The sequence below is a fragment of the Oryzias latipes genome, chromosome 9 (assembly GCF_053564925.1).
Source record: "Oryzias latipes strain Hd-rR chromosome 9, Olatipes_Hd-rR_3.1".
Classification (NCBI taxonomy): Eukaryota; Metazoa; Chordata; class Actinopteri; order Beloniformes; family Adrianichthyidae; genus Oryzias; species Oryzias latipes.
Genome location: NC_136245.1, coordinates 13,605,864 through 13,622,936, shown reverse-complemented (window position 1 = coordinate 13,622,936; position 17,073 = coordinate 13,605,864). Strand labels below are relative to the sequence as shown.

At 40.1% G+C, this 17,073-nt stretch overlaps 1 protein-coding gene across 1 annotated transcript; it reads left to right on the top strand.

The window, feature by feature from the left end:
- The first annotated feature begins 1,818 nt into the window (after window positions 1-1,818).
- On the top strand, window positions 1,819-16,950 carry lrrc75ba (leucine rich repeat containing 75Ba). The gene is made up of 4 exons (XM_004072547.5): window positions 1,819-2,427; window positions 9,316-9,444; window positions 10,038-10,150; window positions 14,788-16,950. Exons 1-4 carry the CDS (start codon window positions 2,146-2,148, stop codon window positions 15,371-15,373), a joined length of 1,110 nt encoding a protein of 369 aa, XP_004072595.2. The 5' UTR covers window positions 1,819-2,145; the 3' UTR covers window positions 15,374-16,950.
- Window positions 16,951-17,073: the final 123 nt, after the last annotated feature.

The window sequence follows — 17,073 nt, the reverse complement described above, 5'->3', positions numbered from 1 at the left end:
CAAAAATTGTATTTATGATCTGAGGAATTTGTCAAAAATAAAACACATCTCATCCAGATCTGACCTGAAGATTATTATTCAAGCTTTTTTCTTCATGTTTAGATTACTGTATATCACTTTTTTCCCCTTTTTTAACAAAAGCTCTTTAAAAACGTTCAAAATTCTGCAGGAAAGGATTTTAACAGGAGCCAATAAACAAGCACACATAACTCCATTACTGACCTCTTTACATGGGCTCCCAGTTAAAGTTAGAATTGATTTTAAAATTTAACTTCTAGTTTTCAGAGCCTTGCAAAGATAAACTCCCAAATACATTGGTGACCTTACAAATTAAACATTTCAAAAACCCGCTATGAAACCAGAGGAGACCTTGCAATTCTTGAATTTTTGGAACAAACTGGAATGGAATAACTGAGAATAAATCAAATTTTGCTTCGATTGATATTTTCTGCCTTTATTTATGTGAATAGATTTAGCTTTAATGTTTTCTGTTAAAAGTGGGAAAAAATGTATCTGATAAAACAAGAACAATTTGTCAGAATTGAAATCTTTTTTAGCAAACCCACATTTTGTGGTTGTTGCTTCTCAAAAAAACATTTTGTGCAGAAGTCATATCTGTCTTTTCGTAATCAAGAAGCAAAAAAGATACGAAAAAATAATTACACAGTTGTTATTTAAATCTTCTAAGTAACCACATTTGTCCTGAACTGACCCACATATGAGGAGTAATTGGACTGACTAGATTTGAGCAATCTGATAGTTTTAGATGAAAAGTGATGTTTGCACTGCTGCTCATTTGTGACAGTTGCTCTTTGTGCCTGTAGAATTACAAAGAGTTGAGTTTATTGGTGAGCATGAACTGACAGCAGATGTGAACAAAATTATTTGCATCTCTGCAACTCTGTGACAAATGCACGACCTGGATGTACCCTGCCCCCAGGACAGAACCTAACTCGGAATAAATCAGGGCCAGGTCAATCATTCCAGCCTGACTGAGACTGTCCAGATTCTGCCCATTTTGAGGTCAAAACTCTGGTTTCACTAGAATCAGTCACGTTTTCCACTTCCAAAAATCAATTGCTTCAGTATTGCCTGAAGAGCCAAACGTCTGACAAGACAAATTTGTTTCATGGGGATGAAGCATTAAATGGAGGGCAAGGGGCATCTGTAATCACATTTTGGAGGGAAAAAAGAGCAGCAGGGATAATCTACAGAGAGCAAGCACAACCAGGGGAAATAACTGCCAGCAGATTATGTGGAATGCACTACACAAGTTCAAGCCTGAATCCCATAAAGAATAAGGTCAGATTAGGATAAAAGTCCTAAGGACTGAATCCATAAATAGAACAGGTGTGGAGAAGCTTAAGTAACAGATGTGGGCTGGATCCACAGTGGCTGCCCCCAGATATTCAAAACAGGCCTGTCAAAGAATGATGGGTGGCAGATGCAAACAGGGTTTGACAGTTTATTTAGGAACTGTCTGTTTAACGAATCAGCAAAAAAAGAGGTTCATGTTCACTTAGACTGGGGAGAGATGCACTTTTAAGCAGCTGGAGATGAAAAAGTTTAAGCTCTTGAAGGGGGAGTCGAAGCCTCCATAGAGGACATGAATTTGAACAGTATAGAAAGTGGAGAAAAACTTGTGTGTAAACAATCCAGTTTGCACTTTCATGTGGTTTTCAACTGCATCAAATGTTACATTGGTTTTCCTGACTCATTTTATTCTGCAGTAGAGTCACTCGTGAGGGATTGTGAAACCAAGAAAGGCGGGTGGGTGGGTGGGTGGGGGTCTGGAAGCTGTGATAGGTCGGACCCTCCACGTTACACAAACCCAAACAGCAGCGTAAAGCAGAGAGGATGAAGTGGCCGGTTCGCCTTCATTATCATCCGAGTCGGGCACACGTATTCCACGGACGGAGAGGTGTAAATTGTGCTCGGGTGCACGAGAGGGGGCAAATGAATCTGACCGCTGTGGAATAATCCTCTGCAAGGTTCTCCAGCGCAAATACTACGGCGCTGTCCTCCCCACCGAGGAGCATCCAGACAGGAAGCACACAGGCTCGTGTCCTTTTGTTAAATGTTCTAGTAGCATCCCTGACACCATCTGCATCCGCGCGGCGACGACAACAACAACAACAATCTAGCATGGGCTCCAGACTGAGCAGGCAGAACAGCCTGGACAACGAGAATTTCTCCAAGAAGCGACGCAAGCTTCTGCGCGGCGCCGGAGAGAGCGACAGGGGCAGGCGGAGCGGCGGAGATTTTTTGTTTGCACTGATGCTGAAATCGGACAAACTGCCGGGGATGCTGCGGAGGACGAACCACAGCCCCTACATGAGGCGAGTGGCGTGGATTAAGGAGATCCAGAAGCTGCTGCGACAGCGCCGGATGGAGCAGGCGACCGACGTGCTCAGATTGCTGAGAAAGGTAAGGTCAGCGATGAACGTGCGCTTCTGCACGCGCAGGTTGCAGGTGGAGGAGACACAGTTGGGGGAACTGTTGATGGAGAGTTTATTTGTCTCCTGCAAACATGTCATCCTCTGACCTTTGACCTGGGTCCACCCTGGCCCACTGGGTGACTCCAAAATTATGGTTTGTCCTCTTGAGTCATTTCCTCTTTGTGTGGAAAGTAGGCCACTCTAAGGAGCTGTGTGCCTGACACTGCTTCACTGAGCATGTGACTCACAGCCACGTTCACTCTGTTGTGTGTAGACGCGCAGTGTTGACATTGGATCCAAAGGATAGCTTGCTCTCCAAATGCAGAACTGCACACTGTGTCACTGCATTACCCCACATTTCACTGACTCTAATGTGATCTGGATATTTCCACACGCATGTGTACAGAAATAGTCTCTCCTTCAAGCCCCCAGCATCCATCTGCCTTTGTTCTTCCCTCTCCAGTCCCACCCCTCCTTAGGCTGTTCTCCTGCTCCCACATTAACCCCCCTTTCCCTCTCTTTAAGCAGCAACAATGTAAAAAATAAGCCCTGGAGTTTAGTTTTTTCCATGTGAAATGAGATATTATTCTACAGTGTTTTTCACTCTTATTTACAAGGATGAAAAAGGAAATTGGGCCTCTGTCAGTGTTTTCAGTGACTTTTTTTGTTGTTGCCTCACAGCTGTAAACAAACCATCTCTTACTGTTGTGCATACTTTATGCTATTTCATTTATTTACTAACTGAATCCAAACTACATTTTCTTTTATCTTGAGATTGTTCTTAATACAGCAAAACAAACTCATTTTTCCCATTTATGTGACTTGCTGATGAAAGATCCACTTTTATGGAAATTGTGTTTTTGGTGTTTTTAACATGTTGTTCTGGAATTTTTCTCATGATGGAGGACATATCTTAAGCAAATTTCACTGAATTTCTGCATTTCTGAGTACCGGTATTTCTTTATTCAAATTGTAAAAAAAAAGGCTGTTGGAAAAAGCTTGTAGGTGTGACATAGAGGCTTCAATGCCCTGCCAAAAGCTCCCTGCTCTGCTCCATTCTAATGCATCGACCTGTAAACAAATAGATCCACATATGTCTTCGTTTTCCTCGTCTGAGCTGGCATCTGGCTCAAAACTGTACAGCTGGATAACTCCAATATTGCTAGCCATTTTTGTTGCACTGATAATGTAGGTTGAGGTGTGACGGGCTGTAAGCTAGCGGGAGAGAGTGTAAACAAATAGATGATGGGAAGTAGTGGCAGGCTTACTCCACACCAGTGGTCCTGCCAACAACTCAGAGGCAAATTCTTGATGAACTCCTGCCACTTAGCAAAAAACTATTTCCTAGAAAAAGACCACTGGCAACACTTTGACAGTAGATAAACGGAGTGAGACTTAAAGTTCCCTTTAAGCCTACATACATTTTTATAGGATATAACATTTTGTTTTACTTCATTTTCATAATTAGTATATAACATTGGTATTCATAGTGCTTCAACATTGTCACATTGGCACTCTCCCTTTATTCTATCCTTTATATTTTTTGCTTTTTCTTTTACATTGGATATTTCTTGCATTGCATTAAGCCCAGCTTTCTTTGCCAGCATCACAACAGAACATAGACATTCTAGACGTGACCTAGAGCTTGTTATATCCAATTACACATAGTGAACAATGCTGGGTTCTAATTAGCAGCTTGTTTTGGAAGCCTTTTTCTCACCTGTTAGTGCATAACTTTAAAATGGAGAGATTAGGTGCCCGCATTAAAAGTGTAATAGCCACCACAAACATCTCCTCTCAGGGAGAGCCCTCTCAGCTGTCGAGCAATCTAATGATAATTATTATAAAGTCACGATACAGGAGAGTAGAGCCAGCGTTATCAACACGTGGTGATAAACTATTATGCTAGACTTCATGACAGCCACATCCCAGGGAACATGGGCTTCATCTCCCTGCGTTAGCTCTACTTTGATTAAATGAGCTCCACTTTGTTATATCTTGCACTGCAAGCAGGTAGAATAGATGTATAAGATTATGTCCTGTGAATATTCAAGCCTTTTCTTTTACACCTAATTTGCTCTGCTCCAGATCAATGTTCTTCTCCAGATTTTGGAAGGAAGCCTTGTTTCATATCATGCTTGCAAATGACAATTGATCATGTCTAAACACGGACAAGGGATATTTTTATATGTTTAGCACATCAGATGAGCAAAAGCTGCTTCTCCTACGGTTTAGGTTCAGTCTGTGTTTTAAGATAAAATAACAGTTTATTGCATTTTTTCATGTAAAGCATTGGAAGTTTTCTTTGGCAGCTCTCAAGCCAGAGTGAATTACAGATGGACAACAGAAAAAACAACAAACACTAACAAGGACCATAAACAAAAATGAGGAAGAAAATTTAAGAAAAGAGAAGAGTAAAAAGATATGCGTGACTCGCAGAGACAGGATGCAGTCATAACCACATGTTATTGCAGTGTCTCAACTTTTCATTATTGCACTGTTGTCTTTATGTCATGTTTGGGGCATATTGCGCTTGTTAATTGTTAACAGTTCATTGTTCATTGTACTTAGTGTCCCAGCTGGTAAGAACTTAAAATAGACCAAATGAATAAAATGTGTGGCAGCGAGGATTATTCCCTTTACTTTGTTGTGTGGTTCAGTTCAGTCTCCCCTCTCTTATGTCCTGTGCTAACATTCTGACTTAAGCTGGGAAGAAGCTGTGGTGTGTGTTTGAGTGCTTTTATATGGAGTCCCAAATTGCTCATAATTAAAAAAATAAATAAGACCTTGTGCAGTCACACAATCAACCAATAAATTTCTCATAAATATATAAAAAGATAATAAAATTGTGAAAAACCTGCACACAGCCATTACATTGATACATTTTATTCATTTTGCTTTAAAAACTTGTTCATTATTTTAAAACAGCATTTAAAATATTCATTTTTAATCATGTTGACTATTATTATAATTCTATGACTTTTATAAGAAACTCGGATTTCAAAATCAATTGTTCCAAAGTGTTGTCTTTTTTTCAGAATTACTTATTTTTTTATTTATTTCATGATAAGCTTTTTCAGCAGAATTAGTCTGTCCGTCAATTAGTGAAAGTGGGTCGGATCTAAACCCACATTGGCTGATCCCTTGAAATCGACTCGTATTCCTAGGCCTGACAGAGACCTGCTGCAGGATGGTGAGCCAGCCTCCTTGGGCCTCTTGAAACTTATAATATTTTTTTATTTGAATCGAGGCAATAATTATAAATCAGTCCCCCTGTTTTTTTTCTTCCCTCTTGGGTCAACGCGGGACAGCAACTTTTCAAACCCGGTCAGAGAGAGATGGAAACACTGAAACATCAAGACGCAGCTTTCACTGCGGGAGCCTAAGCTGAGATTTTCTCAAAATTATGTCTTTTTTTTGTGGCAGAACAGAGCCGGAAAAAGGGTTAGGATTAGGCCAACACGTGCTAACAACATTAGCCTTGAATGAACATAAAATCCCTGCGGTCAATGCCACAATCTGCATTTTGGCTGCACGTAAATAGATGGGAATAACATCAGCTTTGATTTTGTCTGGACACGACTAGTAACACAAATCCGCGTGATTGTTTGTCCTTGGGGACACAGTTCTACCGGAGGACATGGTTCTCCTGAGTCCGGCAGCTTGCTTACACAGAGTGGCGGGACGTGACCGTGGTCCGAAGCCTCCCCCGGATCGCACACGTAACAAAGCAGCACCCTCCCCTGTCCGCAAACACAAAGCCACAAGTCCAGCTGGTCTGCTCAGAGGCACGGTTCGCTCGCACGGAGCAGCCAGTTGGTCCTGTTTGCGCTCCAAAGCTTTCTCTAGAGCAAAACACCATCTATGCATGATGTAAAACCAGAGCAGTAGAGACCCACGATCGGAAAGAATTGTTTATGTGGACCACGTTAGATCAACAGTCGGCATAACCCACCTATCTTGATCGGAAAGAAATTTTGATCAGAATGAGTCTGATTGGGGCAGAGTATTCCAAATGGCGTGTTTACATGACGCATTTTTATTCCAATCAGGCATTCATTCCAATTACTTTTGTCCATGTAAACACAGCTACGGATATATACAACTGTGCATAGTAATTAAATGTTGGAGTGAACTGGTCACATGATGTAAGTCTGGTCACTGATGGCGCCCCATCAAATGTCAGAAAGAAGGCAGGTGTTGCCACAAAATTTAGGCAGCCAAACAGGAAAAGATTCTTGTACATGTCATTGTGTTTTGCACACTTGAATGACAGTAAATGTGTTGCTGCACAGGATTTGAATCCTGACATTGATGGCCGGGTGAAGTTTCAGGAGAGAAAGGGAGGTTAACTCCAAATTCTTGTTATGTTCGCAAATGTTTGAAAGTTTAATTTAGTTTAATTTTTCATTGATCTGCCCATTTTGATTTTAGGAAGGGTGTTTAATTTTTTTATGTAGCCTACTCTTGAGTTTACTATCAGGATTGCTTCAGTGTCAGATGTAAAATATTCAGTCTGTGTAAAATTGAATAAAGCAATTTTTTAAAAGTGAAATGCATTTTATTTGAGATCTATTGGCCTCTGTGAATGAATGTGTAATAATAAGTTATTAGGCTACTGTGTTGGTTGAGGCATTTTTTCCAACTGCTAAAAAACAAAAACAAATCTACAGAAAACAAGCTGACCATAGGTTATTTTGCTTTTATTTTACTGGTCCTGCCCACTTGAGATCAGACGGGTTGAATGTGGGCCCGAACCAAAATGAGTTTGACACTCCTGGTCTAGGTGGATGGAAGATTACAACCTATGTTTTGATGATCATTTGCAGCAAAGCTTTTCTCTTTCGTGGTGGTGTTTCCAAACCAAGCTGTTTGTCTGATGGTGAGGATGCTTTCAACAAGCCCCCTGTAGGCTTAGATGAGGGTCTAGCACTTGAGTCCAGCCTTATTCAGCATCCTGATGAAGGCCACTCTTTCTTCACTGTGACACCAGTGTTTCTTTCTCACCTGAGGCTGTCTGTGATATTCAGACCCAGAAACCTGTGGCAGATGGTCCGCTTTCCTTCTTTAATCTATGATTATTTCTGTTGTTTTTTTAAAGGTCATTTTCCTCGCCGTAGATAGTAATCCTGCTCACCAGGTCTCTTTATGCGTCTCTGAATGCGTCTCTTTATGCAGACTCGTCCCCTCTTCTGATGAAACCGAGGACAGTTGTGTCGTCTACATACTTAATGATGATGTTGTTGTTGTCTGGGGAGATGCAGGTGTACAGTGAAAATAGCTTTGGACTGAGGCAGCACCCCTGTGGAGTTTCTGTGCTTACTCTCAGCTCTGCAGAAACCTTCTTTCCCATCCTCACCACCTTTGGTCTGTCCATTAGGAAGTCCAGGATCCAGTTTTGGGGGGTGTTGGTACTCCCAGTTCAGTGAGTTTGGCAGTTAGCTTCCACGGCCTGATGGTAATAAAGGCGGAGCTGGAAAACGGGAACAATAACCGAGCATAGGTGTTCTTAGTTTCCAGATGTTGGAGGGTGGAGTACCTGATAAGTTGGGGCGGTAGGGAAACTGGCAGAGGTCTGCTGATTTGCCGACCCAGGAGTTGATGTGTGTCTGTTCCAACCTTGCCAGACTCTCATTGCTGCAGTAGTGAGAGCAACAGGTCTTGGGTTGTTCAGCGTTGCGACGAGGACCAGTGCGATCACAGAGGACTTGAAGATTCGAACTTGTTGAACTCATTAGAAAGGGAGCTGGTGATGGGGAGCCGCATGCCTCCCACTCATAGTGTCTATAATAATAAATGCTGAACTATTTTGAAGAAAAACAAAGAATGTGTATGTAGATGTGTGTCCAGGCTGTATGAGCAGACCGTATGGAGCATCTCTTAGGCTTTTTCTTCTCTAATTAAAGTTGTAAAGACAGCATAAGAGCTTACCTCATTAGGAATTTGAAGGTGGACACATTGATAAGTACAGCTTGGTACTCTCAGCTATACAGCTGAGTACTTCTTGTTTCAAAAAGTACTTGTCTTCTTGTACAACACTTGGTATTTTTTGTTGCAAATCTTTTGGGATTGTATCATATTTTCTGTCTTTTCTATCAAACGCACATACAGTAGAGTTGCCATTTTTAGCCCAGTTGACCTCAAATCAGTTACATTCAGTTTGTTTCATACCAGCTTAGTTTATGGGAATTGAATATGTTTCAAACTATTTTAGTTCAGTTAAAATTAGGTTAAATTTTGCATATTTATATACATACACATACGTTTTCAATTCAAATTGAGGTAATCTGAAGGTTGAAAAACTGTAAACAAAAAGCATCAAACAGAATGGAAAAAACTAATGTCATTAAAACAATACAAGTAAATAAGAATAATTTAGCATTTTTGTTTGGTTTTTCTGATTTATTCATATTTCTTAAATAACAACCTAAGTATCACTTTTAAATATCTATGATAAGAGAAATATGACAACTCCTTGGATTAGAACCCAATGTTGTGTGATTGGATTAGAAAAAAAAACATCCCAGCCAAAGTTTTCACTTCACTACTGAAAGATTCGGGTGATTTCATGTTTTTATGTAAACATTAAATGTGCTGTGGTGACTTGGAAAATGCAGTTTGACACTTAGTTTTTATGCTGTGCCATTCCCTGAGATTTCCCTGTCCAGCTGTAGATGAAAGCCTCCTTTTTATGAATATTTGAAGCAAACCACTCCTTTCATCTTCCCAATTTAGAGTTAGGGTACCCTTATGCAGCAGGTACATAAGGCGTTTCTGGCCCTTACTTCTATTTGTATGCTTCTTTTTCATGTGCAATATCTTTAACATTGTTTCAGAGATATATGTTCAGTTCCTTGTATTTTTTATGCTTTGACAGGATCTGGGGTTGGAAGGCACATCCCTGAATGACATCCTGTACAAAAACGCTGCCTTCCTAAATCTAGTGGACCCGATCTCACACGAACTTCTGGTCGGCTTAGCTCGAGAGATGCAGTGTCCGAAAAAGGTCAGTTATGACAACCACAAAAAAGTTTAAAAAAAATCTATTTAAATTTGATCCATTTAAAACATGTTTAGTTTGGGATCTAGTACAGATTGCAGAATTTTGTGAAAAAAATGATTCACAAAAAATGGAAGAACAAAATATCTCCAAAGCAAAAATGAGAATGTATCAACAGCTTATGTGGTGATGTTTGTAAAAGAGCAGTGACGGAGCTTCAGCAACATAGTTAATAAAGTGATTTAGCAGTGTCTACTTGTGACTGTGTTGAATCTCGCCTTCCCTGGCTGCTTCCTGCCCTCCACCCCCCTACATCCCATTATGTACTCGCATGTGATTAGATTTTCTTGCTCCAACAAGGAAACGAAATTGAGTTTTGCTCAGGACCAGATCTGGGTTTCAGTAGCACAATGAGACAATGTTTATTGTTCATATAAAACACATTAAAAGTTATGTTTGAGATTAATTAAAAAATGTTTTTAATCACTGATGTAAAGCACCCAAGCAGAAAAATTCACACTTAAAACTGTTGTGTGAAGAGTAGAGACATTGGCTCTTCTCTATGACTTATAGTGAATACTCTCTGTTTTCTTCTTCAGGACGCAGACATTATAAAGTCTGCTGATAAGATTTGTAGACAGTTGATCTACCACCTGACCCCTCATTCAAAGTGGCTGAGGCAGAGCATGTCCAGACGGAAATCCCAGGCCTGGTAAGTTCTTCTTTCCAGGTATCCTCTGTAATAAATTTGCAGCATAGAACAACAGAGAGCAGTGCTCAGCTCCCTGACAAGCATGAAAGATTTTCATCTTTGTAGCTGACATTGAAATAGGACAGAGCTGGCTGGGCGCATGCCTGACAAGAATGACACGGCAGCCCGAACTGTGAATAAATTTCCAGATTGTGTGTTTCTCACTTCTAAATCTTTAAAGAAAACACATAGTTTGACTTTTTTTGTAAATGAAAGAACAAAATAATTGAATTGTGCAAGGCATGCTTGCAGTTTTTATAGGAACAAAAAGATTTTCTGCACCTCCTTTTTTAACAGACAAATTATTATACGCTTGTTCTATCTAACTGGTTATTCTTTAGTTGAATAGACGCTAAAAACTCTGCACACTTCTCTGGAGATATATGAGGGAGTTGAGCTATCAGCACACAAAAGAAAAGGCTGAAACATTTGGCTCTGTCAGAATTAGACACTGAGCTGTCGACCTGCATGAATCAGGCTTTGTTATGCTTATAGTTAATTAGACAGAGAAGAGAAAGGATATGGAATCCATCAGGCATGCAGCATCTCAGAGACTCTGAAAGTGCATTAGACTAAAAAAAACCTGAAGACTTTACATACTCTGCATGTCGCTAGCTATAATCAAGTAATTAGGGAGGCTTTGTTGCTGGCTGAGTCAGCATAAATCATCAACATAAATTCACTTTAGCACAGAATATTAATACAAATATATACAGCATTTGTATACAGCACATTCCATGTGATATGGAGTAAGATAACTGTCAATAAGAAACATGCGTAAATGCAAAATCTCCGAGTTAGCTTAGCTGTTTTTGTTTTGTTATCCTCTTCTCTTAATATCATCATGACAGACATACACCTTTTTTTCCCACCACTTCTGGGTCTGAAACTATCTGCTTATGCATTGTTTACATGTTCAGCTGCTGTCGCCCCACCGACAAACTGCGGCCAGAGATCGCTGTATTATGATCTGTTTTATTCCATCTTCTACAGCGCTATGGCTATCAAGATAATTTCCCCATTATGGGATCAATAACATTCTAAAAAGATCTATTTTATTTTAGTAGAATAAATAAACTTCAATATGCATATGCAAACTTGAACAATCTATGGCTATGTCCGCATTCATTCACTAGTCACTACATAGTGCACTATGTAGTGGTTCGGCATTTTGCAGTGCTGTCCGAATCTACAATTCCAAAATCAAGTGTCCTATAAATTTTCTAGAAGTCTCTACAAAAAAACACTGTGCATCGATGCTCACTATATTGGCAAATATAGATCAGAATGCATTGCTTTTTAACAATTTTTGCAAAGAAGAGCTTTTCCTGGGGCAGCTGCCCCCCTTGCTCACCTGTAGCTCTGTCCCTGACTTTAGGCTAAACACAATAAATTTATCTAAACTCTTAAATGCTGTGGTTATACACATGTATATGCCCTGAGAAGTGAACCCAGGTTCCCCGTGTGACAGTCCTACACAAAACCAACTTCAAATCTTAATGTTGTTTTTGTGGATTTTGTTCTCTTTGTTACCAAGTGTCTTAAATTCTGCTCTTATCACTTTTGTAAAATCTTTCCGCTACTCTGAGTTTTTAATTGTTTTTTTTATTCCATCATACTCTAGCATTGGCTATGCCCACAGATTTCTGTAAACACAGTATGTAACACTTTTTTTAAAATGCCACATTCAACTATCCATCCACAGAACCTGCTCAATGCCTTTTGGAGTCACCGAGTTGCTGGAGCCTATCCCAGCTACTGTTTTGTAAACGTAGGGTACACTCTGGACAGGTTGCCAGTCTGTCGTAGGGCCAAAATGCCACACTGATTCTAAATGAGAACCTCTTCTATCCTGCTAATCTAATTTAGATTTTGATCTTTCTTTTTTAATTTTTACATGCCTAAATGCTTGACATTGAGTCTGGTGTAAGCCATGACTCAGACATGCTCTTGTTTCCTTTGTAAAGCTCAAGGTCAACCCTGAGGGCATAATCATCTCTTAATTTTCAGACAGTCGTCTCTGTTCCATTAACCTAATTTCCACTTTCTTTCCCTTTGTCCTTAAATAATCACAAGCAAATAAAATGTCTTTATCTCCCATTGGTTCAGCTGCAAAGATTACACTGTGTAATTTCATTGAATCATAGGAGAATCAAAACGGTTGTTACTAGACAAAAGAGATGCTATCAAATTTCACAAAAAAGGAGGTTAACAAAACATGAACTCTTGTAAAATTTGGGCGTCCACGAACAAAACTTTAACAAACTGCAGACATCAAAGCACCTGATTCAATCTGCCTTCCTGAGTTTTTTATTTCAATTAAGCTTCTTTATCTGTGTTTAAGTGAAACATGCAAACATCCCTACTTCTTAAGAGATCTGTATTTTTTATGCATGAATAATCTTGAAGGAGGGTAGGAAATTGTTTTAAATAGTGTTTCAGACAAACAGTTTTTTGTCATTTTAAAGGTCAGACAGGTTCAGACTATTTAAAATGAGAGACTTATGCATTGATAGCCACTACCAATGCAGTCTATCATGGTCATAAGAAGTTTTACGGAATATGACGATTTTGTCAAATATAAGTGATAATAATAACAGCAGTGATAATCATTTTTTTTTAAAAAGGACAGATTTTTTTTACAAATTATTTTTAGATAAAAAGTTTTTTCTCAGTCGCATTAGTAAACTTGATTGCTCATCAACTCAGCACCAGCCATTAAAAAAGCGGCACATCATTTTTTTTAGCAAAAAGTATACCTCAAAGCATCACAAGTGACAGGTACTGCATTGGATGTCACTGTAAGTTATAAAGCACCAGAGGATGCTTCAATTTACTGAGACACCACATCAACATTGCAGGTCATTTCAGGAACAGCCCTAGTTAAATGCACAACGTCCTCATGGGTGGGCAGAGATAGGCACAGGCAAATGGAACTGACTGAGAAAACAGGGTCAACAGAGAGTATAAATAATGTATTTATTCTCCTCTGAAATGTGAAGCAACTGTTGCTTCTGAGAAAGATCCCTTCTGTGCACTCTACTTTTAATATTTCCTGAAGGACTTTTAAAGAGATTCAAAGGCTTGCAATATAATAGACAGATGGCAGACTTGCACTTTATCCATTGTGCTATCCTAGGCACTTTAACATTGGGAGTTGGGTCATCCAGACCCACTAGACAGTGCTCTGAACCTTTTTTCTTCAATGATTTGTGATCTTCACTGGTGTCCATGGATTACATGAAATCTTTCCACCTTTATCCACCTTTGTCATGGTAGGGAGAACACGACAATGTAAGCGTGGGGTCATCTAAGATAGCACAAGGGTTAAACTGCATACTCCCAGGGAGAAAAAAATGCACATAGACCAAGAACAGTAGAACTAGAACAGCACAACACGTCTCTGTACAAATTACTTTCCTCAATTTGAACTTATTTTTGAAAATCTGACAAATAATGACAATTGTTTAAAGAAATTGAATGTGTAACTCACTGTATATGAGATATTGTTTGGACCATTTCCCTCTTAATCATTTCTTATGTAATTTGTTGTAATTGCCCGTTTTGCATCTCAGTGTATGGCCCAATTTAAAACTGAAAATTACCCCACTCTTACAAAAGTTGTTGCATGACCCATTCAACCACTGAAGGAGGATATAATCTCTAAAGGCGAGAGCTGACGAGGAGTTACACGGTCACTGCTTCAGGCTATTTTTGTCTGACTGAAGATTACCGGATCAAAGTGTCGAACACTTTCAGATGTCCGCATTACTAAAAGAAAACTTATGTATTTTAATGTTGCAAAATGTTTAATTTCCCCAATTAAACATTTTGCTGCCATTCTGAGTGATGTTTATATTCTGCGTGTTACCCAGAATAGTTCATATTCCTTGCAAGATGCTTTGTTTTCTCCAAGCGTGACATTGAGCATTATAATAAACAACCACACTTTGGTCTCATCTGTCTTGTTGAGGAAGTATTTATATTTATTCAGATGCATATTCAAACTTCAGTCCTGCTTCCATAGTCTGGTAAAATGGAAGATTGTTTTTTTCCAAACATGTACATGTTCAGGTTTTGCCTTTTGTTCTTCTCTTACAGTTTAAGATCTACAAATTCTCAGATCCAGCTGTTGTTTACTTTTTTGCTTTAATCCGAGGACATATTTGCTAGAATTACTACACCCGGGAAGACTCTCAGCATTATAAAGTACTTTCTAATTGGAGTTAAGTTTTACCACAGTTGGATCTTGAGCTGTAGTTTGCTTGGATGGTCCTTTACAATAAAAATATAAAAGTAGCATTCCCTCCGCCAATGTTTTTTTATGACGGTCAGTAGAGTAAATTATTAAACTGATGATCGTAGTAATGTCTTATTTTTGTTTTAAAATTCTTTTTTAGTTATTTTCTGATGCTGTATTTGTGTAAAAATAGGATATTTTGCAATCAGATAAATTAAGTTAAGATAAAAATATTTTCTTAGGATTGAAGCATCACATGTTGCGTATGAAAACTAACTCTAACAATAAAGTTTCTGTTAACTTGCGTTGTGTTCAAAGGAGTCATTGAAGTAACTTTTCTTTGCATGTTTCCCAACAGTCTCAAGACGACCCTACAGAAGAAACTGTCCAGTGACACTGTAGACTTGTCTGGAATCCCTCTGTCCCCTCGTGATGTCCGGCAAGTTGCTTTTTACCTCCAAAACAACAGAGACAGTGTGATGGCTGTGGACATCAGCTTTACAGACCTTCAGGATGAGAGCCTGAGGCTGCTCCTGCCGCTTCTGGCCTCGCTGCCCAAACTCAGCACCCTGGCTCTTAACGGTAACCGCCTCACGCTGGGTATTCTTAAAGATCTGACGGAGTTGCTCAAAGACCCCCAGAAATTCTCCAGTTTGGCGTGGATTGACCTGGGCAACAATGTGGACATTTTCACCATGCCTCAACCGCTTCTGGTCGCTCTACGCCGACGCTGCAGCCTGAAGAGCAGCCTCCCAACCATCTATGAGTACACAGAAGGTCAGCCCTACTGCTACCACATGGAGACTTCTATCGAGGAGCCCAGCCACTATGAGGAGGAAGAGGAAGAGGACGATGAGCTAGAGAATAAATTTGAGTTGGAGCCGTGGGGTTTGGGAGAAAAGCAACTCTCCAAAGACTTCACATTCCACTATTGTGAGAGGTGATGGAGTGTTTTTTTCTCTGGGCTTATCCGGCTGTGATTAAAATGTCTCACAGCACTCTCTTATGTCCTTCACCTTTACGACCTCACACCACGAGCCCAGTCACGAGGGAGACCAGTGCCCACATTGTAAACTTCTCGTCCTGACACAGCTACCAAGCTACTCCTAACCATCTCTGAGTTACCCACACAAGATAGTTACATTGCTGTGGATGGTGGACTTACTGTGTTGGTGCTCTTGGAAACAAGATGTGGTTTCATTGGAGGGTGGGCTGGAGAAGTTAGAGAACAAGCTTTCCCTCCCTCTGTTTCTCCCCCTCTGTTGTTCTTTCTCTGGGACAGTGGCAGCCGAGGAGCCAGTCTCAAGCAGATGTGATTTAGTTGGTCAGTTGAATCAGCAGCATCCCCGCGGCAGCTGAAGTGGGACTTGTGTTGGTCTGGAAACCGTGTTTCTGGGTTCTCTACTAGGGCTGAGGCTGTCTCTGGCAGGCAGGGCCTAGCTCTGCATTGTGTGTTCTCTGTTAATCTCTCAACAAAAGCTATGACACAAGTTCAACAGACTATACAGCCGACAACCCATCACGTGACACCTGGAAAACTGCTAGGTCGACTTTTTGCCTTTTCCCCCCCTTTCCAAATGTCCACTTGTGAATGCCCCAGCACCCCCTTGTGTCGTTGTAAACAAGGACACAAAACACCGCTCTGTTGTGTTTCCATTGGCTATTTTGTGAACTTTGGTGAACAAAGAAATCTTAGAAGAAAACAGGTAGGACTCATCAATGAATAGCTGTCAGTGTTTTTGTACTGGCCTAAGAGCCTGATATCCACCTTTGTAATTACTGAGCTGCTCTAATCACCACAGTGTTTCAGTGCATTTGTGAGACAACAGACAGATGTTAATCTGGGCTGCTGAGCTGTGCCCAAAATCCTACTGCTGTTTGTCTCCACACGTTTGTCGACCTTTCCATGTGTTATTGCAGTGGTCCTGACACACATCTGTGAGAGCTGGCTTTCTGTTATAGTCTGTCTGCAGTAGCAAAACACTCCAATGCACTTTAAAGCACTATTTTGTTCAAAATATTTAAATGGCTGAGATTTGCAAAAGCAGATTTTGAAAGTATACCTCCTCGAAGTGACATGATGACGTTATGACTGCTAAATGTAAGAAGGAACATGGACATTACCTAATATATAATAAATGTTTTCTTGCATTATACCTGTTTGTAACCGTCCAATTGCGTCTGTAATTGTCTTATTGCTGCGTGTTTTGTCTGTCATTTCTGTAATTGTAATGACTTTGAGTACTATGAAATCCAGCGGACCCCCTGCCCATGTAAGCCTGAGTGGTAGACAAAGAAGACGTGATGGATGAGAATTCACAAGAAACTAATTTGTTTATGAATTTTGCTCCCATGCGGAAGTAGCACCATTTACATGGAATGTGTTAGATGAATGTTTTTTTGAACTCTGCACACTTGTGTCCACTGGGTTTAAAGTTTTTGTTTTGTGTGTCAGTGTTGAACTTTTCCCTGCGTGTACTTGTCTCAAAATATGACTGCCAATAAAAGGACTGATCCAACCTGAGCTCTTTGCTTTTATTTCAGTTTTGACAAAAAGAGCCCACTGATCTGCCGAAATAGCGGTGTTATCAGGAAGAGCTGCAGCTTCACACAGGCACAAAGGCTGTATTTCTTTGCACAAATT